The sequence below is a fragment of the Topomyia yanbarensis genome, chromosome 1 (genome assembly GCF_030247195.1).
Source record: "Topomyia yanbarensis strain Yona2022 chromosome 1, ASM3024719v1, whole genome shotgun sequence".
NCBI classification, from domain to species: domain Eukaryota; kingdom Metazoa; phylum Arthropoda; class Insecta; order Diptera; family Culicidae; genus Topomyia; species Topomyia yanbarensis.
In genome coordinates this window covers 32,252,433-32,277,016 of record NC_080670.1, presented here as the reverse complement: position 1 = coordinate 32,277,016, position 24,584 = coordinate 32,252,433, and the positions used below count along the sequence as shown (strand labels likewise).

At 42.3% G+C, this 24,584-nt stretch overlaps 1 protein-coding gene across 3 annotated transcripts in view; it reads left to right on the top strand.

Annotated features, from left to right (window-relative positions):
• Positions 1-24,584, top strand: part of LOC131677302 (cadherin-89D) — a 203,325-nt gene that overhangs the window by 166,525 nt on the left and 12,216 nt on the right. For 2 of the 3 annotated variants that reach the window (XM_058957030.1, XM_058957029.1), the window contains exons 2-8: positions 17,817-18,124; positions 18,674-19,123; positions 19,195-19,448; positions 19,507-23,395; positions 23,449-23,819; positions 23,884-23,952; positions 24,024-24,227. In XM_058957030.1, coding sequence (XP_058813013.1) covers positions 17,864-18,124; positions 18,674-19,123; positions 19,195-19,448; positions 19,507-23,395; positions 23,449-23,819; positions 23,884-23,952; positions 24,024-24,227 — 5,498 coding nt within the window. In that variant the 5' untranslated portion in view covers positions 17,817-17,863. Of the gene's footprint in view, positions 1-17,816; positions 18,125-18,673; positions 19,124-19,194; positions 19,449-19,506; positions 23,396-23,448; positions 23,820-23,883; positions 23,953-24,023; positions 24,228-24,501; positions 24,580-24,584 lie in introns of those variants that run through there. The other variant, XM_058957031.1, reaches the window with a different exon arrangement.

Here is a 24,584-nt window from a genome sequence, read left to right as displayed (position 1 = left end):
TAAATCCACAGCTCCGGGCCCGGGAGGAATCACCCCGCCCCCTTCCCTGTCGTCGGCCCTGTGTATCTATTACTGGTCGCGAGCAGCTGGACATTCCATAAAAAAAGTGCATGGCACAAAAAGGATTCCACGAATAATTTACTCCAAATTTTGTGAAATAGTTCATGTGAAATGTTTCATTACCGTGTTGCATGAAACTGGAAATGATTGGGTATATCCTCTAAACATCACAAGCCTGTACGAATGGTCATACGTAACTATTGCACTAGGAATCATGAAAACAGTTCCCGAATACATGGAAAATATTTAATGTATTTGTGAACTATTTCACGACCACGGATATTTGATCGTCATTAATATGTGAGAAATCATGCACCAGTTCATAATGATATGGAAAATATTTGATGGTTTTATTAACTATTTCACGAGCAGGGAAGGCAAGTCTTGATTATTATACTAGAATTCATTAACCAGCTCACGAATGCATGAAAATTAATTCATAATTTTGTGATTAATTTTACGGGAACGCATGGTCTATTATACTAGAAATCATGACCCAATTCACGAGTATATGATTTTGTGAACTATTTCACGAGCATGAATGATCAACCGTGACTATTGTATTAGAAATCATGAACCACCTCACGGATACATGAACAATATTTCACGATTTTGTGATCTATTTCACGTGCACGGATATTGCATCGTGACTAATGTATAAGGAATCATTAATTAGTTCATGAGGATTGAATGGATGGACGAATAAAATTCCTATTTACTTGAAATAGTTCACGAGAAAATGTCCAGAATGTTTTGATTCTAGGAATTAATGCTCTTAAATCTATGAATACCATCATGAGTCAACCTTTGGTTTTTATGAATAATGTTCATAAGGTTGTGAACTAGTTCACGTGCAGCAAACCAATTTGATAATAGCATGGCACAAAAAAATGATTTTTTGTTCATCGTCCTGTTTTCGTATCTTAAATACGTGATTGTTCCTGAATTCATGGCACTTTATTCACGATTTTGGGATTATTTTTTTTCCCGTGTTGAGCTTCAAACCTATGTAAACAAATGAAATAAGTCGGCGACTCCAATGGTCCGCACCTCGACCTCAATTCTTGTGTGATTTAAACATTACCCAACCCAAGGGTGATTTCATAATTTGCAAACTGATTAAGCCTTGATTAAAATTTCTTCCAATTAGTGCGGACGGATCACCACCGCGCGCACATGCAACGCGAATTGGTGGCTAACGATCGATCGAACGGTGGTGCGAAAGTGGCGATGATGCGAAGGACGGGTTGAGATTATGATGATGTAAAAAGTGCAGATTGCCGCACCGCCACGGGAGAGACAAAGAGGATGAGCGTTTGAATTTTAATTTAAACACCCGTCTCAAAAACTTCTTCACAAAGATAAGTGTTTAAATTTAGCGCTGATGTGCCAATTCGGGTGAATGAGTTCAAACATTGAAAAATTAACTCATTCACTACCAGATTCAATCAATCTTCGGTGCACTCCTCCGTCCGTCCACAGTTTGCTCAGCATGCTTGTTTACTGTATCCTAAATTTTTGCGGGAAAAAAAAACCGATTTGACCTGCGAAACTTCAGTTTCAATTTGGTTTATACTTTGCTCGCATAAGTCATAGCATACTTCGTTGAACAGCTTCGCCGCACGGCTAAGATAATCAAGCAACCCGGGCGCGAGTGGTGTTATTTGATTATGTTTTTTTCCGCACACTTGTTTCTCGCGCCTTCTTCCGACGAGTGTTGATCGATCCTCTTACAAATGCGAACACTCGAATTAGGCGCGCGAAGACGCGCAGGGTACGCGATTATATTCGATTGATCGATTTGCAACAAAAGAAAATTATAAAGCAATGTTACACAATGCACTTGAACGAACACACACATTTCAACTCGGTCATGTTTGTTTGTTGATTTTCCGCGCATATTCACCTGGGGTAATGCGAATTGCACGTGTTTTTAGCCCAGTCACCTATAAATAATGTTTTGCTGAGTCTGGCTACCCCACCGGGGCAACATTTTTTGGAGTTCACTGCTATGGAAAAAAAAGATCCAACCCAAACAGTAAAGAGGGGAATAATGAAACCAATATACCCTGTACAATGTCACCTCCGGCCGGCCGCCGGCATCTATAGTTACCAATTTCCGCCGATTGTTGACTGGAGCGAAACTATTACGACATTACGGATTAGTGTCTCAATCTTTTACGGCTGCCTAGATGTGTTCAATCTTGTCTTATTTCAGTTTTTTTCGGTATACTTACTGTTTGCTGGGTTCGAAATCTGGTCTGGTGTTTCTAGCCTGTCCACTGGCTTAGACAAGTGGTTTGCCAATGTGGAATGTTGTTCGGAAGAAGGAAGAACCCATTTTTTATAAAGATTCGTCATTTGAAGGGATCCTTCCGGAAGAAAGATCCAGTGACAATACTGGCACCCTACCGACATTCGCAAATATTACCGCTATCAGTCTACATCAATCTCCATAAAACCCTTTTATTGCTATTCTTTATTTCGTTGCTCAGAATAGAATTTGGCTTTTTATCGTATTCAAATATCCCATCCAGAACTGGATAAAAGATCAATTCCATTTGACAATTTCACTTTATTTAGGTACCAAACTCTCGCCGTAAGGATTAGTTTGATTGATCCTTTCTGCCGGATTTGTTTTCCATAGTAATTGTTTTTGGAATCAAAGCCGGAAAGATACATCGAGACTACAATTCCCATGAAAGATGTTTACATGTGATCCATTTCTGAATTTCTATGTATTTACAAGTTTTGCTTAGGCTGTTTTCAACGAGGAAAACAGATTGAATGATGCACAGGTGAAATAATGGAATATAGTCATTGTACTGAATAGTATGAGAGGAAACCATTTTATAAGCAGCTACATTTATGTATTTGCTAAATAAAAAAATGAATAAATATTTATATTCTTTGTTACATGAGCTGTTCTTTAAGCACACAAGTTCTTTTTATTATTTTGATTATAGTGGCTTTTACCGTAGGGTCATTGACTTCTTCTTTTTGGCTAGAAAATCCCGAACCCTATGTGCGGAGTTGGGAATTGAACCCAGGTAGACTAATGTACAAGATAATTATACGATAAATACGCTATACCCGCCCCTGAAAAAAAATCTTTTTGCGGACGATTCAAGCACAACATTTTCGAGTGTATCATAATATTTAGGAAATTTAAACATACTAATGTTAGGTGTCATTTTGTAAAAAATTTCAACTTAGTATAAACTCGAGGAAAATAATTATAACGCAAAAACTGTCCTTTGAATTTTTTTTCGGATTGCAATAAAAAGTAAAAATACACATAATGTTTTCAGCAAAGTTTTTGTGATGATATTTTTTACAACTTTTTCGAAGACCCTGAATATGAAATTCTTGAAAAAGAAGATTTCAAATCTCACTACTAGACGGATTAATCATTAATATGTCAACGCTAAAAGCAGGGGCTTTTCTAGCATTGAAACTTTCTCAAACACACCCCATCGCTAAAATGCAAAACACACGAGGTAATTGCTATTGGCCAGCTTTTTTTTACAGTTCTGAGCCACTGTGCGGTGCTGGTTTAATACTCTAAGTTAGCGACGCATGCTGATGAGACGAAGTCGAAACGCAAATTTCATAACGAATTTGTTTTTTTTTTCACCCGTTATTTTATTCGTTTCGAACGGTATTTCTATTTCTACTTTTTACATTCACCATTTGGTAATCATTTTCCATATTCGTTCAACTTTAATCATAAACTGTAATTTCAGCCATTTCTTTTTGTTCTTCATTTCACAAACATGAAGTACCATTTTTTACCATTTTTTGCAATTTGTATGTTTATTGCTATTTCTTAATTTTTTGTAATTCCTTTAATTGGTTGTTCTTTTCCATATCTTGTATTTTGTATATTTTTCATCCTCATTTTTTTTAACTATTCCGTAATTCTTATTAAATGCTGTTTAAACTCAAATTTCTTTCCAATCTTTACATTCTCTCAATCCCCTATTTTTGATTTTTTGTAATTTCTTAGCTCTGCCCTTTTTGCTAGTTTCGACATTTCTTTCATTTTTAGCTATTGAAGTATCAGATTTTGCTGTGTCAGTTTCTTAAATTTTTCCAGTTATCTATTTTTCTCCATTTTGGCGTCTTTTCTGATTTCTTATTAGATTTTTTTCAATCTTGCATCGATAAATACATGAGAGTGGTGGTGAATTCACCCTACTCCGACTGAGAGTTCCCCGATAGAGGAATTTCTCCCGATACCGATAGCCGCGCTCTCTTGAGCCACTTAGCTCCCAGCTTTATCGAAATCTACTCTGATATTATCCGACAGTGAAACTACCCTACTCAGACTGAGAGTTCCTTGGCAGCGGAATTTCCCACGATACCGATGTTTGTTTCGTGAGCCAGTCAGCTCCCATTTTTTGTCACGATACAGTCGGATAGTCCACGGCGATCAATTCCCCGGTGGTAGATTTCTACCGACACTCGTGTTCGTTTCCTTGAGTTATTCAGTTGCTCGCTTCGTCCCTTCGTCTACTCGACCTAGTTCACGGTGGTAGCCTACTCAACGGGTCAGCCAATAGGTACTGAGATCTGTCTAGCGGTTCCGCGTGGAGCGTAGCTTCCGGTTCACTGTCGCCCCAACGACTCACTGCTAGCCATACGACGCGATCTACCGACCCCGGCGGTGGATCAAGCGTACTCGGTAGGGTGTCGAGATAGTGTGTATGCGCATGTGTCAAAAATGTTGCCTCTGTTTCTCAGAGATGGTGGGCCGATTTGCACTAACTTTTTTGCCTATCGGAGCTCCGGTTCCGGATTTATGGGTTGAAGAGTGGGACCGAACAGCAATTTTCCATATAAACTGGTATCATTATGATACCATAATGATGCGAAACTTATTAAAGTGGGTTAAAAATGACTTGCATTCGCCAGCCTAGATCAATAATAACTTACCAAAGCCGCTTTGACTAGAATGTCCACCTACGACGGCTCTTGATTTCATATAAGCAGGAACTGAAAAATGGTTAAAGGAAAATTTTAAATATAATTTAAATGTTTGCTGTCAAATATCTTTAAGATGCATGAAACATTGAGATTTTAGATTTGAAATTATCACTTTTTGTCTTTGTTGATTTATCTTTCTCACTTAGAAAGTTAATGTCATCACTAGTCGTCAACCTATATTTTTTTTGGGGCTCTAAATTTTAACAGGAGTGGGCAACGGGTTTACAACCCCACTCTCACAATTTCACAATCTCACCAATTGAAAAAAAGAAGAACATTCAATGCCTGCAATCGGTACAGTGTGTTTAAAATTAAATTCAAAGTGAAACATCAAAATTACTCGAATCTATAAATATAAACGGTATAACTAATTTTGAGACCAAGCAAGGATGTGTACTGAAAATTCTCAAGTAGTTGACGCCGTGGACCACGAACCTTAACGATCGTCGTTTGTCCATAAATTGAGCTTTTAAATGTAATATTATTTTTTTTTTGCTGAACAAAAATGTTCTGTTGGTGTTGGTGAATGCGACGAAGCCGCTGTTGCAAAACTGCACCCAGAGAACGGTATACTGAAAAAAGGCAAGGTGAAATAACATGATGGTAGCACCCTAAGCGGTTAGGTATTTTCGTTTCAGACAACGAATTTTAATATTTCCAAACAACGGTTCAGAACTCTTTACGTAAAGTGCATAAAATCATTTCGTCGCGCAAGCCACACCCACATTCGATTCGTTGCTAAAAAGGCGTATGCATTTCGCTTTTTAGAGCCTTTGGTTTGCTTCTGTTTCGATTCTACCAGAGGTGCTACGTAAACTCGAATTGCAGACGCCTTGTTAGCAATGAATTGAATATGGGTGTGGCTTACGCAAAAATTAACTCATTCGGCATTCACTAGGATGCCTTAAATTCGTCGGTCTTGTTTTGGACCAACTAATTATTTGTCTGTATCACCATTCGAACTACGGGACGCCGATTGTGAACAGTGGTTTGAAGGCAAAAAAGTGTTTCTATTATTGAATTTAACCTCTATCTGACGCTAAGTCAGTGCCAGGTACTGATGAAACGAAGTCGAAAGAAAAAAATTCTTGACGTACTATTTACAATAAGGTTGCTTCGAAGCATTCATATACAGCATTTTTCAAACGAGTCATAAAATTATGCTCACCTCAACCATTTCCTCATTGACCCATTTTAGTTTCACTTTCATTCGGTGAGCCGTGTGGTCGGGTGACGAAAGGAAAAATGCAAAATGTCTTCCTGCTGACCTGGATCTTCGGTGGAAAAATTACCGTATCCACGTATAACCTTTCATTTTCCTCTCCTTTCAAGCGAACGTATAATAAGCGCTGCAGTTTACACCACCATTCACCGTTGCTAGCAGTGCGAGGTCGCAGAAAGAAGAAAAAAGCATATTACTGACACCGGAAAAGCACTGAATCTACCAGGCCGGGTGCTTCCTCCACCGTATCTCACAGTATTATTCAGTTCGGGTGCAGAACTCAGCCCAAGCTGAAATTTTGTTGCCTTCGGCTGATGAAGATGATTAATGCCCGCCCAGGATGGAAGCGGGGAGAGAAACTGTGCAAACTTTGTGCAATAGGATCCATTTCCGGGAACGGAGTTCCGTGCAGATGGAATTGTGCAGAACAAATATGCGTCGTTGTGAAATGAATCTTTAATTGCAATTATTTCATCGAGAACGAGTTTGTTCAGCACTTTCTAGGTCGGATGGTAATGCAATTTAATCAGGATAGCCTCGACTAAAAAGTAAGCCAATGGCACACTTTTTAATTTTTGTTCTTTTTGGTGAAATTATTTTAGCTGGTGATCCCAAAAATCATGGCAAAATTCAAAATGGCGGCCCGCGTCGTCCTTCGAATTTTAAGTGTGCAGCCTCTTGATGTGACAATTAAAACAGAATGTTTACTATGTAATTTATTTTTTTTTCGAGAATTATCCTACTGGAGCTGTAGAACTAGGGTGTCGGAAGGCATCCCCGTCAGAATCTCTCACTACAATTGCAGACGAGACGGAAAATGTTTCCCGCTAAAACACTGCTTAAGGCCAATTACAGCGGGCCGTGATTGTGTATGTGATATTCATTGTACGGTTCAGATATGTGCGGGCGTAGGGTCTTCACAATCGCGTGTATCATCGCGAAGGGTTCGAGCGTTTGTGCGTTAACGTGTTCGATCGCGTGGACGTTTGTATGTCGCGTGCGCTAGCGTGTATAATTTCAATTTTATAACCGTGTGTGTTCAATCGCATATTCGCGTCTGTTCTTGGATGATCCCGCGCGGACCGTTAATCTGCCCAAGTAACAATTGAAGTTTTATAGCACGCTACAAAAGCAATGTAAGTTTTTTGAGGGGTTATAAAACTGACATAAAACTAAAATTGTTATTAGGGCTGATACTTAATTTTTGGTGTACGGTTCAAATGCCAGAAGAGGGTCAGTTCTTCCATATCGTCATGCTCCCGGTCATGTATCTATGGACCTTGTTGTCTGGTGAATATCACCGTCTTTTCTATCGATCCCACTGAAGGCTGCTAGAGCCGAGAGTAGGGACTTCCGGACGTAACCAATTCATGATCGCACGAAAACGAGCGTTTGTAGGCTCACTTTTGAGACCACCGGGGTGTTATCCTGTTCGCGAGATTGCGGGTGCAAGAATGTATGGATGGTCGCGAAAGGCTCGAGCGTTTATATGTTAACGTGTTTATGCGCTTTTATTACCGTGTAGCCATTCACATATTCGCGTGTATTCTTAAATGATCGCGCGTATCGTTAATCTGATGCTTAATTTTTAGCGCATAAAACACATGCTAGAAGAGAGTAACTTTCCCCATACCACTAGAGTTCCCGGTCGTGTCGTTAATTATATCGCAATATTATTCAGTTTAAAAAGATGCCGATTAGGGTTTCCAATAAATTTTGTTAATTTCGATTTGGCAAAACAATAACACCAAATAACAAAATAGGTCGACCGGAACATACATTAAGCAATTTCAGGTGCAGGTGCACCCACTTAAATTTTACAAAATAGAAACATGACAGCGTAACAAATGCACGTTGGCAATTTGATTAATAACCACCGAACTGGACAAGCCCCAAGCGGTCCATATTTCTCTTCCTAGACACTTCTTTCGGTTAACAAATTATCCAACGAACAAAAACCAAACCGCTATACACACTGACAATCCGTTTTTTTTCTCTCCCTCTAGCCATGTTAAAATAAATCACAATTTGTTATCCGACCTGCCGCCACCGCCCCAGCTTACTTACTTACAAGTGGATTCAAAACCAAAAATAAAAAAAATCTACCTCACAAAAAAATTTCGAAATCCGACTCCGAAAACGGTCGTCGTTGTCACATCGTACATCATACGATAATCATCTCCATCATCAGGCAGCGGCAGCAGCAGCAGCAGCAATACCGCACTCACACGACCTCTGCCGGGTGGTCAGCAACCGCGCGCGTAGCAACCGTGAAAAACCGCATTTTTGTTTTGGTCATCAAACACCCCCTGCCCCCCGCCTTCACTGCTACCATTACTGCTGATGCTCTGGTTCGTCATTTATTCACTTTTTGTTTTCTGTTGTAGTAATTTTGGGAAGGGTGTTCAACATTCTGTGACCAAACAGGCTGCTGTTTGCTGTGGCTAGGCACGGTCAGGTTTTATTGCAATTTCATTCGTTTGTAGCATTGTTTCTTCGTGCTGCGCTTACTGGATCTCTAGGTCACTAGAAGTATTTCTGAGAGCCGGGGGTGGGGGGGGGGCTGTGGGGGGAGCTGTTCGCGAACCGGTTGAACCTAACGGATCAAGTTGATATCAAGTGGTGACACCCGGAAAATTTGTGTGTTCAGTCGCCTTGACAGCAACGGTGATTTGTTTACGATGGCACGGAGAGTAGGGGGGGGGGCAACCAACAACCAACGAACCCCGGGAGAAAGCGATTTTATCACTTTGTGCCTACTGGGAGCTAAAGATCGCTTGTTTCTTTGAACAACGAGGCGTGCAGTGCGGAAAGGCAAAGTAGGCGGTTTTTGAACAACTACCTACTTTGTTGGTGTGTTTTTCCGCGCAGTTTGTTTTCCTTTTCTTCTCCCGTATTGAATGGGTTCCACCGTTTCACTTTTGCTTCGGACTTAATAATCTCTATTTAAGCCGCTGGGAGTGTAAGTTACGTCAGATTCAAGCAGATTGTTCAGCTGATAGTTCGCGGTGTTTTTTTTTACTCCAAACCCCCGGTTCGGTTTCGTGATTAGTCTTGAAAGCAATTCCTATTCACACGAATTTCTAACCCAAGAATGAAACATTAAATTAATCTCATAATGTAGCAGCTATTCACGAGCATATTGAAAGTAATCAAATCGATTAAATCTAGCAGAACTTAATAAATCACCATCGATAACGGTAATTAAACTCGCTTCCCATCGCGAAATAGTTTGCTGCATCATAAATCGTGCCTGTCCGGTGAAGTACTGACCGGAATCCACAAACCTAACCTTTCCTTTTCAGCACCTAGTTATGGCCACCGAACATACACACACACATCCACAACTAAAAATTAATTACAATTTAGTGTACCCCCGGAACCCCTTTAAAGCTCATCCATCATATTGTCGACCACGACCACTCTCCTCTACCCCGTACGCCCGATCCGACCGAGCTTGACCGAGCTCCAGTTTTGGCCGAGTAGAGTCCACCTCTGCCAGCTGGACATAACGACTGCTGCCAGCAAATGCGGGTTCTCGCGCGGGTTTTCCATATCTATATTCACTTTTCGGTGAAATATTTCCAGAGCTGGCTTGCTTTTCTGGGTCACATTTTCGGTGCATGTTGTCCGCACGGAAAGCAATTTAGCTGACAGGTTGTTTGCGGATGGCCGCGTCGGTTTGGGGCCGGGGAGGGCAATTTAACGGAAATCGTGTGGTTTTAATTTGTTGCTGGTTCCGGAATTTGTTTTAGATATTCCAGACGCTTTGGGAATTCTGGTTCGCTTTCAAGTCCTTAGTTGAACGCTAATTTTTTTTTTAAGTTTTTCGATAGTTTTTGGAAATTGGTTGGTAATCAACTAATAAGATCTCAATGACTAATTAAGATTGAGTGTATAGCAAACGTAAAGTGGTAAGTCGGGCAAGTATTTAAGGTCCATTCCAGAATCACTGCACTAAAAATATTCTTTGAAATCATGTTTCTCGACACTAACCAAGTACACGGGATCTTCTTTTTACATGTACACTGCGTCGAAAAAAAAATTCACTATTCGATCTTTTAGGAATAAAGCCGCACGATTCTAAATTCTAAATTAATTCCATGCCTCATGCGGAAATTTCTAGTTGGTATTTTGGATATAGTTTCATCACTTGACAAAGGTACACGAAGTGGCAGACCGTAGGCATTATCAATGTTATGCCTAGGAATAATCCTATCTTAAAAAGCCTACTAAGTTCCACGGGCCCTTCTATAAAACTGCAATTGTGTGATTTTTTCAGTCAAGTGGTCCAATCCAATGATTGGGAGTCAATTCTTCATTCCTTGTAAGTGTCTCTGCTTACGGATTCGAAAGTTTCTGGCCCTATGCACGGCAGTATCCATAGCAAGATCATTTGCAATCCATGCATCAATGATTTTGTAAGCTAGTTTTGTCGAAACTTTACTTTTTCCACATACCTTGCATATTTTAAAATTTGGACCTTTAGCTTACAAGATAAGGGCACCGTGTCAAAATTTTGCACTGTCAAGTAGTGTGAAAAATTGAACGTATACTGGTCTTGTTATAATGAATGGAATGATCTAATTTTTACACAATTCACTCGAAAACGGATACATGATTATTGCATAATGGTACTCAACCGCGTTCCAACCAAACATCATGCGGTTTTTTAGAAACGATCACAACATTTTTATAGTTTTAGGAACCAAGAACATCTTTCCGGGAATGACCGTAGCTCGGATATATTATATATTCCTTGTTTGGACGTGAGTCTTTGTTTTTTTCCTTTCTTAAGGATTCTGTTTGAACGTGTCCACTGGAAAACAGACAGAGAAAGAATGACCGGAACAGTGAGAATGAAGAAACGGTGAAAACTCACCTTTATTGGAAACACTGAGAAAAGATATGTCCTCAAGCAGGAATCGAACCTGCGATCTCCCAGTCTCTAGTTAGGTGCGTTAACCACTCCGCCATCGAGAAACTGTGATGATGCCATCACATGTTCCCAACAGTTTTTGTGATCACCGCTGCAGCCTCCAATACCTCCTAATTGACCCATCGACCCCCAATGTCTCCTATAAGCAGATCGTCACCTCTTCCTCTCACCGATCGGGCCAAATCTCTCTCTCGTTATCTATTTTTAGGTCCAGTGGACTGCTCTCAAGGCTTGAGATATTTATTATCACTGTTTGCCCCATTTCCTAACTCAGTCGCCACCAGACAGTTGGCAGTGAAAGAGCTATGGAGGGGCATGTTGATGTCTGCCCTCAAAGCCTATCGGCAGAAGCTAACGACAAATCCAGCCGTTGACGGAATTTTATATATTCCTGGTTTGGACGTGAGTCTTTGTTTTTTTTCCTTTCTTAAGGATTCTTTATGAACGTGTCCACTGGAAAAATAGATAACGAGAAAGATTTGGCCCGATCGGTGAGAGGGAGAGGTGACGATCTGCTTATACGCAATGAAAGTGTATTATGTCGATCGGATTCTTTTGACAAGATATTGACAAATAACTGCAGGGTACACAAAACATAGCTTTCAAAAGAATCTCGAAAACGCTTCCTTGGAAATGCAAAATGGACACGATGTTCGTGTTTAGCGAAGCAAAATTGATTTGGAAAACAACTTTTTTCTTAGCGTAAGACGATTACCCCAAAATTTGTAAACTAATGTTGCATCCACTTCATTAATTTCAATAATATTAGTATTTTGAGTATTTTTTAATTTAGTAAATTTTTTAGCAATTTCAGTATTTTTTATCATTTGAGGAATTTTGGTGAATTTAGCGATTTTAGTGAATATAGTATGCTAGGAATTTTATTACTTTTAATCTTTTTGGTAAAAATATTTTTTTGTGAATTTCAGTCATACAAGAAAGTGATTTCAATAATTTTAAAAATTTAGATAATTTTAGTTACTTTAGCAATTTTAATTGTTTTTTTTTTAGATTTTTGGGAGTGGTACAACTAGAGCTATAGAGTCTGGTTCTCGGAAGGGCCGTGATTCTGATTGTTATATCGAGTAAATAGTTCAAATATGGGGGCGCTTGAGACTGTTGGTACAAATTTGTGAGTGCTTGTAACTTAGGGCCCTATTCTCACAGTCACATCACTTAGTGACTAGGAGGAATTTTTCTTCTAGTCACAAGGTGACGTGACTGTGAGAGTAGGGCCCTTAATCATCGAGTCGTTTTTATGCTCGCGAGATTGCGCGGACAGGTGTGCGTGTACGATCGCGAAGGACTCGAGCGTTTGCATGTTAATATGTTTCATCGCAAGCGCTAGTGTATATGTAACTTCACGTAAATTCGTTTGTATAATTGTATTACCGTTTGCATTTTCGGGTCGCGAGTCGAGGAGTTGAAAATGAATGTTGGTTTCGGAGAGCTCAAGTGAAACTAGGAAACTGAGCTTGAGATTTCGCACCACTGCACAGTGGGTTCAGAACGCAAATTTAGCAGGAATCGTGAGTTTTTTTTCTAAAACTAAACAACTTTGTGCTATTATGTCTTTAGGAAAGTTTTCGTAGTGTGTTAGTCCCTTCATTTCGTTAATAATAAAGGTGGTTCTAATTTTACCATAATTAACCAATTTACTTTGCAATCATTCTAGATAGAGCCATGCTACATTCAGTGAAGCTGTGGAATGACGAATTTTAGAAAAGTGTGCTGAATAGATGTAAGCTCTATCTATCATACTCAATAAATTGGGATTTCCCGTGCATATAGCTTGTATGTCTTCAACAAATTTGTCTAAAATGTGTTGTTCTATAATTTCACCGAAGACAGTCTCGAACCGTTTAAAAATTCAATGTTAGACCTTGTTAAAATTAGAATCATACTAGCTTATTTATGAACAAAACGAAGTGCCTTGCAAAGTAGTGTAAAGTGGAGTTAAGCAGGTCAGTTTTTTTGGCGAGCTCATGTGATGGTTTTTTTATTTCAATTATAGAGGTTTTAACCTTAAGGTCATTCGCCTCTTCGGATTCGAAAAATCTCTTATGAACAATTTCTAACCCTGTGTGCGGGGTCGGGACTCGAACCCAAGTGCGCTGCGTACAATGCAATCGATTTATCAACTACGCTACGCCCACCCCTGTGGGGCATTGCATTGGTATTTTTGCATTGATTTAGACAAACAGGCGCTCGTTGGAAAGCACAGGTTATACACCTCACAACGTTTTAGCAATAATGATTTTATGTTTGGTACTTTTTTCGCCATTTTTAAAATCCGGTGGTACGATATGTCACTTTATTCGAGGTTAAACAAAACGATGCACAAGCCTAGAAACTCAGCAGTTCTTTTAAAGTTCTACTTTTAATGAGTTGAGTATGCATACTGCAGATATTTTAAAAATTAATAACAGTGTTTATTGACGTAATTCCGATAAGAAATTGAGGAATTGGCAAAGGATGTGAAAAATCATGAAACCATGCAGGGAAATGTTGAAAAAAAAACGTGCATCTGGTTTTGTACCTTCTAATGACTTCTTCGGTGTCCTCTTCGTCGCCAGAGTGTGGAATAGAAGCTGTGCATTCCGGCTCCCGTGGTTGCTTAGCTGCGGGATGACCATGTCTGCGCTTCAAAGCAGTTTTTGGATTCTGTTTTCTTCTCTTTTTCGATCAATTTTCGATCTTTTTCCATCAGTTTCTGCTGTTTTGCTGACTCTCAAAAAAATCTGCGTCTGGTTTTCTAGCTTCGGCAGTTGTTTTTTTTTTTTTTTTTGAGCTGTAGCAGCTTGCTCAGCTCGTAAAGACTCCATCATCACTGAATCCGATCAGCGAGAAGTGCAGCTTTACGTCATTTTCGGCCTCGATTCGATGGTTTTCGCATTGGAGCTTCGGGAAATGGCTGAAAGTTTTCACTTGCTTGACCTACCGTGCCCGCAAGCGTACGTTTTTTAAACCAAAGAATATCAAACAAATCAACACAATACTCGTGTTACGTAAGAAAAAACTTCCTTGACATTTTTTTACATTGATTAAATGTACTGTATTAAGGACGAAAGACAATCGGTTTTCGCAGAACAACACGCGAAAAATTAAACGAAGCCGTAACTACTACAGTCGATCCACGGTAACATCCGAAATGACAGTCGCTAATGATGTTCGCTACCGTGTATCTAATTCAAGCAACATGAGCGACCTCTGCAATAACATAGTAAAGATAATGCCCCATACCTATTGTAGCCCCATACCTATTTGACCACATTCTACTCCAAACTTCCCGAAACATATTACAAGGCGTTGCTGCTTCTCACCCTCGTGGCTCTTGGTTCAAGCCTAGCCGAGGTCGTTAAGATTGTCTGAGGAGAAAAATCTATCGTCACGTTTGCCTTCGGAAGGAAAATAATGCCGTTGGTCCGAATCCAGAGGGTGGGGTCATCGCTCTAGCATCGGCGACAGGCACTCAACGCGGACAGAGGTCGACGGAATATAAATATGAATAAAAGAAAGAAATGACTACTAGTATGACGATATAAAGCATTGGAGTGAAAAGTACCATTGCGTCACGTGACGAGTTTTGAATTAAGTTTCGTCATGTGACGAATTCGGAACAGACTGTTGCGATGTGACATGAGCAGCGTCGGAATGAGGAGGCTCAAAATGAGAAGTGTTGGTAAGGGGCCCTATTCTCACAGCCACGTCACCTAGTGACTAGAAGAAAATTTCCTTCTAGTCACCAAGTGACGTGACTGTGAGAATAGGGCCCAAGACAAGTGATTTAGTGTCTAGCGAGGCACCGGACTGACAAGTGGAGGAAAGAGTAGGGAGTGTTGAAATGACATATGATGGTTAAAAAGTATTGTAAAGTGTTGATGAAACTTAGAGTGACCGGTTGAAGAGTTTTGTCACGTACGATAACGAGTACTTGACGTCGAGTATTGAAATGATGAGTGCTAGAATCGGAATGATGAGTGCTGAAGTAGCGAATGCTGATATCACGAGTGGTGGAATGACGAGGATGCGGATGACAACTCTTGGAAACACTAGTACTGGGATGGCCAGCACTGGAAGAACGAGTACTGAAATTACACATGCTGAAACGATGGTTGCTGGAATGATCCACAATATGAATGAAGAGTGCTAGAATGACGAGTGCTAGGATGACAACTACTGGAATGACGAATGCTGGATTGACCTATACTGGAATGATGAGTGCTGGAGTGATGAGTACTTGAATGATGATTACTTGAAAGCAACCAGAACTGGAATAACCAGTACTAAAACGACGATTGTTGGAATATTGAGTGCTAGAATAGCGAGGAACGTAATGGCGACTGCTGAAGTCATGATTGGTGGAATGACGAGAACGGGGATGACAACTCTTGGAATGACTAGTACTGGAATAACCAGTGCTGGAGTAATGAGCAGTGAAATAACGCATGCTAAAATGACGAATGCTGGAATGATCCACAATAGAATGAAGAGTGCTAGAATAACGAATAATGACTTGACGAGTACTAGAATGATCTATACTGAAAGGACAAGTGCAGGAGGAATGAGAACTTGGATGAGTAGTACTGGAATGACGAATGCTAGAAAAACAATTGTTGGAGTGATAAGATCCAAAATAACGAGTGCTAAGATCACGAATGGTGGAATGACGAGTGATGGAATGACAGATGTTGGAATGACGAGTGCTTAAACAATAAGTGCTGTAATGACGAGCCTTGGAATGACAATTTCTCTAATGACGAGTACTGGAACTGGCGGGTCCTGAAATGATAAATGCTGAAATGACCCATAATGGAATAACCAAATGCGAAAATGGAGTGTGCCGTTGTGTGACGAATTCCAACGTGAATGACTTTGAGTGTTACGTGACGAATGTTGTGATTACCAGTATAAGAATATCAATAGAAAAAAAAAAGATTGGAATGAAACCTTTAAAGATTATCGTTTCAGGATAAAAGAGACGAGTGTCGGAATGACGATTATTGAATTGATGAAAAATTAAGAATATAAGTGAGAGGAAAGAGTATTCGAATTTTTTTCTAGGTCAATTTTCCCACAATTATGTAAAATGACAATAACCGTGCTTCTCTTTAAAAGTCATGAAATTGGATACCCATAGTGATCATTTGCCAAATTTTGGACTACGATCAATCAATCCATAACTGGTTAACTGGTAACTGGTTTGAATGCTATATTTTTTGTTTTATGAGCTGTCAGACTGATACGAATAGATTTTGAGCGATAAGAATTTTTAGATTTATGTTCAGTCAAACTGACATATTTCCGACTATGTTATCATTTTTCCTCCATTAAGGAGAAAATTGTTTAAAACCATCGTTGCTCGTGAAGAGCATAAAACCTATAATTAAATTAGTTATAGAACTTGCGTTTCGACTTCATCTCATCAGAATCCGACACTAACTTAATGGCAGGACATCACGCATACCTACGGGTTTGCTGTGAAACACGAATAGTGTTTTCGTTTTTCGAAGCTAGCGTCAATCCGGCGCTAGCTTTGTCCTGTCACTAAGTCAGTGTCGGATTCTGAAGAGACGAAGTCGAAACGCAAATTGCATAACTAATTTATGTTTCCGACTGTCTTCTGTCGTTAGTATGTCCCCACAGTAACCACAAATATATGTGCTAGCAGGTCGAAAGTAAATATTTCTTGCCCTGAAGTTCTTAATCACATGTAGTGTGATTAGAGTCTGGATGCCCTGGATCACATTTGCAAACTGTTAGACTTTGGATTCCTTTTGCTTTGGCAAGCGTTTTATATAAGTCGTTCGACTTGTTTCCTTAAATATGGTTTAGAGCTGTCATTGTGCTACTAACAAATCAGAACTACTAAATTCACAGACAACGAACACATTAAATCACACTCGTCATATAGTGATTTCTAGAACTTCTAGCTCCCTTTCAGTTTATTTTCCACGCTTATTGTCGTTTCCCTCGCTGACTTCCAGCAGCAAATGCAGTGATAAATGACCGTGGCTTAATCAATATTAATTTATCCCGCAGTAGCTATTTCAGCACATTTTAATCCTCGAACGAGTTTCAGTCATTATCGTAAGGGTCGATTTCCGTTTCAAAGATTGAGACATTTCGATTGGATATTGTAAGAATTCCAGCTTCCACAACTGGGAAGTGGAGGGTTGCTTACTCCGAATTGTTTCAATTGTCACTTTATTGTCTTGGTCTCATGATATAAATAAAGGCGCATTTGTTTTAACTGCTACACAATCCAATGACATTTCTATTCGCCCACCATTCGAAACAATTCGATCAGCATAATCAAGCACTTTAGCCTCCCTTAGCCTGAACAAAGAAGCGAAACCATTCCACAAAAATCAACTTGAACGAATTGATTTTCTCCGTCACTTGTGCCGGACAGCGCCAGAAACTAAACCGCCAATTAAATTTACATATTGACGAACGAGCAAACTTCGGAATGCCAGTACCACTTTATCTGTTGATCTCAATTCCAGTTTAAATCCAGTAGCTCTGACTGGGCCAGTTTTTGAGTCTAGCAGTGTATCTCTAAAGTTTCAATTGATCTTTCTTTCTCTTCTTCTCCGTTCATAGCATGCAAACTCTACTCCAAAAGCAATCTGCGAACGAAATCCGATGGCATGCAGTTCCTACGGCTGAAGGAAGACTTTCCGGTGGGCGGAGAAATTGTGTCCCTGTATGCCTTCCCGCGCAATTCGATCTTGATCGCACGGACGGAAAACTCCAGCGACGGGGAATACTTTCGACTGAAGGAGGTCAACAGCACCGTTGTCAGTGTGATCCTGAACCGGAGCCTCGATGATCTGGTGGATAGTGACAGTCCTCAGAGTATACTGAAGTTTAGCGTGTTTTGCAGTGGGACGGCGATGAAGACGGATAACGTGAGTTGTTAAAAAAAATGTTTTAAAAAACATGACACAATCATGCGTATTATCCCGCATATTTTTAACACGGAACACCGATTATGAAATATAACCTTCCCTTTTTTATTTCCTGAAAATCGCGCACCATTCTCAGGGCACCCTAACAACAACATTACACAAATTTATGTATCATATCAACCCATTCCAATCATGGCCACTAGCTGCAAAATAATCCGCTCTTGTCATACTCTTATTTATGATCCCGCTTCATGCCCACCTCCGCGCGGCATCGGCCGGATCAGCTCACACTGAATTAATCTAATTTTATTTCCCTTTCGCTCTCGCCGCCGACTCGAACGTGACTCTGATGGAAACCGGCAATCGGCGGGGACTGCTTCAATATTTTTGTCCACTATTTTCTGCCGACCGCGGCGGCAACATTGTTTGCTGTGTAACCGAAAACCTCCCAACCGGCTCCCGACTGTGTGAACGCAAACGCAAATAAAACACATACACGAATCCATCACCGGGGCGGGGCGGCGGACGACCGCGGTACCCGGAGAGCAGCAGTCGTCATTTTTCACCATCACTGTTTACATAGAAGACATCAACGATAATGATCCCGAATTTATCAATCTACCGTACGCGCTGACGCTGGACGAATCAACGCCAATTGAGACGGTGGTGTTTAATAGAATTAAGGCAATTGATCGTGATAAGCCAAACACGCCGAATTCCGACATTGAGTACTCGATCGCACCGAAGCAGCTCAAAAGCGGCGACTTCCCGTTTCGTCTGGAGAGCGCGCAACGGCCGAAACTGATCCTGCAGCGGCCACTTGACTTCGACTCCGGTCTGCACTCGATGAGTGTGCTGGTGTACGCGCACGATCGTGGGAATCCGTCGCGATCGGCCAATGCCACCGTCAGGGTGACCATTCGGGACATCGACGATCTCGGGCCGATCTTCACGCGGACGATCTATCGTACCAAACTGAAGGAATCGTTTCCAATCACGGTAGGTGCCCTCGTTTGCTTCCCCTCATTAAAATCGTTGACCCCGTCTTTTTTTACCTTATTCCATTCTAGGGTAAACCAGTTCACGTGCCAATCTACTTCGATCCGCCGATCGCAGCGTTCGATCAGGACTCGCTGAATGCCACCCTGATCTACAGCATCGTAAGCGGGAACGAACGCAAACTCTTCTGGATGTCGTCGGAAACGGGAACGCTCTTTCTGCAGAAGGAGATTGATCTTGAAGCGGAAAGTCTACCGGATAATACGATCACTCTACAGATCGAGGCTAGACAAGCCAATAACCCCTCGAAAGCTGCTTTGGCTAGGTAAGTTTCAACCAGTTCTTAGAGTAACCAATAAACACACTGTATCCCACATCAACAGAGTCGACCTGGAAATCATTGACCTCAACGACAACCTGCCGGAGTTCGAGGTCGATCTCTACAATATCTCAATCATCGAAAATCTCCCGAAGGGCTTCAGTATCCTCCAGGTCAACGCACTGGATCGCGATCAGGGGGAAAATGCTGAATTCTACTACTACCTGGCAAACGAGGAACCGAAGGGAGCTTTCGTGGTTGATCACGTGTCCGGTTGGATCGTAGTCAATGACGAAACCTTCCTGGATAAGGAAACTCGCAGCTCGCTGCGTATGACGGTTAACGCTATGGAACGCGTCGAACAGGTTGATCGCAGCCGAAACTATGGCACAGTTCAGGTGGCGATCACGCTGCTGGACACGAACGATAACACGCCGGAGTTTGAGCAAGGTACGTTGTACGAGTTTAAAACAAACTGTACTGCGGGAGTGGGAACTAAGGTCGGTACGATCAAAGCTAAAGATCCGGATGATTTGGGGAATGGTCGAGTTCAGTATCGTGTTAAAAATGTACGACCCAATCTGGTGATCCCGTTTAGGGTGGATCCGGACACGGGGGACATCATTGTGTCGGATCCATTGACATACGGAAAAATTGCCTTTTTTGTGGAAGCTCGCGATCAACCCCTGAATCCATCGGAGTCCAGATTCAACGTTGCGCTGATCACGATCGACATCGTGTGTCAATCGATCGAGGACATTGAGTTTATCGGTGCTCCGTACGAGTTCTGGGTCGGAGCGGACGCAGCCGTCGGGGCTTCGGTTGGACAAATTAGAACAACTTTTGATATGAACACCGACGAAGAGATCTTCTTCGATTTACTGCATTCTTACGCGGAAGGAGTTCCCTTCGCGATCGAGGAAAGATCCGGAATCGTCACCGTGATCGAGGGTATGGATAAATTTGATCGCCGTTGCTACGAGTTTGAAACCGTTGTTTCTTATCTTCCAAATGCCGACGGCCGCATCATGGAAGAGCTAACACCAGAAGCGTACAACAACCTCGAAAAGATCATCGTCACAAATGTAACCATTCACGTCATCAAACATAACTTTATGCTGCTACGAGGAACCAACTCCACGCCGATAGAGTTCAAAATCAAAGAGAACAAACCGAACGCAATCATCGGCCAGCTAAAGTTCCAAGACTTCCAGGAACAGTGCGACGCGGATGAAAAAGGTCTACCGCCGTTGATTTCTGTCCGAGGCGAACGAAACCGCAATGACCGGCAAGTCTTTACCCTGAACAGCAAAAACCGAACTCGCTACGGAAGAAGATTCATTCGCGAAGCGAACCCTGACTACGTCCAGCTCTACCCGCTGGTGACCTTCGACGCTCTGTACACGTCCAACGCATCCCGCAAAGCCCGCAATTCCAGGTATTCGCAAACACCGACCAGTGGCGTTCAGTACTCCCTGATCAACAGTTACGACGTGACCGACTTGATCCGACTCACCAACGACGGCAAACTGATGACCGTCAAGGGGTTGGATCGCGAAAAACAGGACACCATCAAGGTTACCATCATTGCCGAGTACTTCTACAAACATCGCACCTTCGCCGGCATTTACCAGGTGGTAATCCTCGTCGAAGACGAGAACGACAACCCGCCAAAGTTCAACCAACCCTTCTATCTAGGGGTGATCGCGGAAAACTCTCCGATCGGCACCGAAATCGTTTTGAGCAATCCGATCATCATCACCGATCCGGACGCCGGAATCAACTCCGAGTACGATCTGATCCTTTCGGGTGAGTCCAACTCTTTTGCCGTCCAGTTTTCGAACTCTACTCTGTCGAATTACAACAAAACAGTGGCGCACATCTTTAAGAACCTACAGATTGCCAATGTTGATGCCAGCAATGAAATGGCCAACCGGCGGACGGACTTCCACGCAAAACCAGTCGAGGGAGGCAACGGATCTACGCCGCACTATAACATCCTGTTTATGGGACCGAACAAGCTGGATCGGGAAGAAATTGACAGCTTGAGTTTGAAGATGATGGCAACCGATAACGATAGTTTGACCTCCGAGGTCGAGCTACGGATCTTGATTCTGGACGTTAACGACAATCCACCGATCTTCGAAAAGGTTGCGATCTTCCGTAAAAGTCGGTGTGAAATGATTGAGAATAGCAGCGATTTGGAGTTGTTTTATCTGGACGAACTGGAAACGGAAGTGTTACCGGAGTTTGTGGAAATGGAACGGGAGGTAGGTCGATTCGGCTACGGGGTGGAAAGTTTGTTTGAAATGGTCCAATCGGCTCCGTATATTGGCATACCAAGGCTTTTCGATGGGCAGTTGATGATGGCGAATCGATCGCCAGGGGGGTACCGGCGAAAAGTTTACAAACCCAAGGCTAAACTGCGGAGCGGGGTTCGGAATACTCGTGCGGTCGGTAGGAAGCCGGCGTTGAGATTTTCGCTTCCGGAGAATGTCGATGTGGGTAAGGTGATCCTGAAGCTGACAGCGAGTGATGATGATTTCGAGAAGAACTCGAAGGTTTACTACGAAATTGTGAATCAGGAAAAGTGGCCCGCTCAGAATAGGAGCAACTATTTCAAGATTGATCGGAATTCTGGAGAATTGAAGGCGGTGCAGCGACTGCCACCGGAGAGAGAGATCAGATTAAATGTTTCCGCGAAGGATGTCGGTGGGTTGGCGGACGTAATCGGTTTGGAGTTTAAGATCTACGATGTAAACGACAACTCGCCGGTCTTCGAGAAGCAATGGTACACATTCAGGGTAGAGGAAGGAAATTACCCGATTACGGGGACGCGACTTGGTCAGGTCCGGGCGACCGATGAGGATCTAGGAATGAACGGGAACGTGAGCTATCTTCTGCTGGCAGAAGATGACGCAAAGATACCGTTTTCCATCTCTCCGCTGGACGGGACGATTCGGGTATCTGGGGAATTAGATCGCGAAACAGTTTCCTCGTATAACTTCAGAGTGTTGGCTTCGGATAACAATTTAGACCTGAAGCGATCGGCTATGGTAGATGTGGAGGTGATCGTTCTGGACAAAAATGACAACAGCCCGGAGTTCACGGCGTACGATGATCTACAGTACGATCGAGCGAGTATGAAACGACAACCGCTGTACGTATCCTACATCAACATCAACGCTAAACCGGGAACATTCGTCAAGCAGGTACAGGCGAGAGACAACGACTTCAAGGAAAACGGTAACGGATTGGTGATCTTCTCCCTGACGGGTCAAAACGATCTGCTACATTTTAACATAGACCCGAAGGAAGGCGTGATCGTAACGGCAATGAAATTCATTCCACCAGCCAGTAGGAAGAGCTATCAACATATCAACGTAACGGTGGTTGCTTCGGACTTTGGAACGCCTCCTCGATCGAGTACGGCTTTGCTGATCGTTAACCTGCAGGGTAGTCCCGAGCGTTCAAATGAAGCCGAAGAGAAGGTCCCACTGTTTCCATACAAGTACTACGAACTCGAACTGCGTGAGAATGACCACGCTCCGAAGATCGTACTGAACGTCACCCTGAACAAGAAGTACACAAACGAGGCCTTCCGATGGCAGATTCTGAACGAAGAATACGGCGAGAAATTCAGGATTGACGAACGGAACGGATCGTTGTGGATGCTGCAGCCTCTGGATCGAGAGGAGCAAGATTCGTACGAGATCAAAATTAAGGTGGAAAAGCTGCGGGTTCGCGAGAGTCGAAACATTCCGAGTGTTCTGTACGCTTTGGAGAATCCGGTGAGGAAACGCACGCAAAAGCTGTTCGACAACGAGGTCGAGATCCTGGTTAAGGTGATGGATGTCAACGACAATTCACCGATCTTCCGGGAAAACGACGGTCCGATCATTGCGGTTGTACCCGATCGAGCCAACTACGGTTACCCGGTGCTGAAAGTTGAGGTATGAGTCTAGCTATTAATGATTTTTTCAAAATAATTGAATTGTTTTTGCAGGCCTACGATGCGGATATCGCCGGCAACGGAGAGATTCGTTACTCGCTGTTGAACGAACCTGCTCGATTGTTCAGCATCGACGCGTTGAGCGGTCAGATACGTTTGCTGAGTTCACTTGTGACGTTCCAAGATCAGGTCTTTGGGTTCGACGTCAAGGCAACGGATCGGGTGGGTGCCGACGACGGGAAGTCCACCATTGCGAACGTGTTTGTGTACGTGCTGAACGCGCACCAGGAGGTTTGTATGGTACTGTCCGGAGCACCGGTGGAAGTCGAGAAGCAGATGGGAATGATCACGGCTAGCTTGAGCCTTGCGACCGGGTACGACGTTCGGATACGGGCGTTGGAGAGTAATGACAAAGTGGAGGATGCGTGAGTGGATTGCTATTGTTTTGGAGGCATTCTGGAAATTAATGATTACTTTTATTATTTTCAGCACAAATTTATACCTATATGCCATAGATCGAAGGTCCAACTCGTTAGTGGACATGGCTGAATTGCAAAGGTTCGGCATCCGAAGAATGACATTTTGAAGCTGGTTCCACTCAATAATATTTATAATCTTTCCTCCTCCAGATCACTTGCCTCGCTCGATATGTCCAATTTGAAGCCAAATTTGCCGATAATCGAACTTACCGAGCTGGCATCCAATGCCCTGGAGCCGCACTCGTACGATGCGGGTATGAAGGGAATCGAACTGGCAACCGTGGTCATCGCGGGACTGATATTTGCCGGTGGAACGGCTACGGCCCTGTGCATCGCATGCGCCCGTTACCGTCGGTGAGTATGGAATGTTTACTTTCGCTTCACGCCCGCTCTCTCGCTCTCTCACACACTCTGTCATCGTAGAATCATTCGAGAACCGAAGCGCATGGGTAGAAATATTCATTCAAAAGGGGAGAAGTGAACATGTTACACTCTAAAATTAAAACTACGCAATTTGAGATTTATTGTAAACTCATTCAACAAGTCAATAACCACCATTTGTAATTTCATTAGAAAACAAACTAATCCGTTGTTGTATTCTTCGTTTCTTTTCTATTCTGGTGTACAGCAATTCGAATCGTCACTGATCACAATTTATTAACAATCATCCTGCACGCTAAGTCAACATGACCATTATTTAACACATCATAG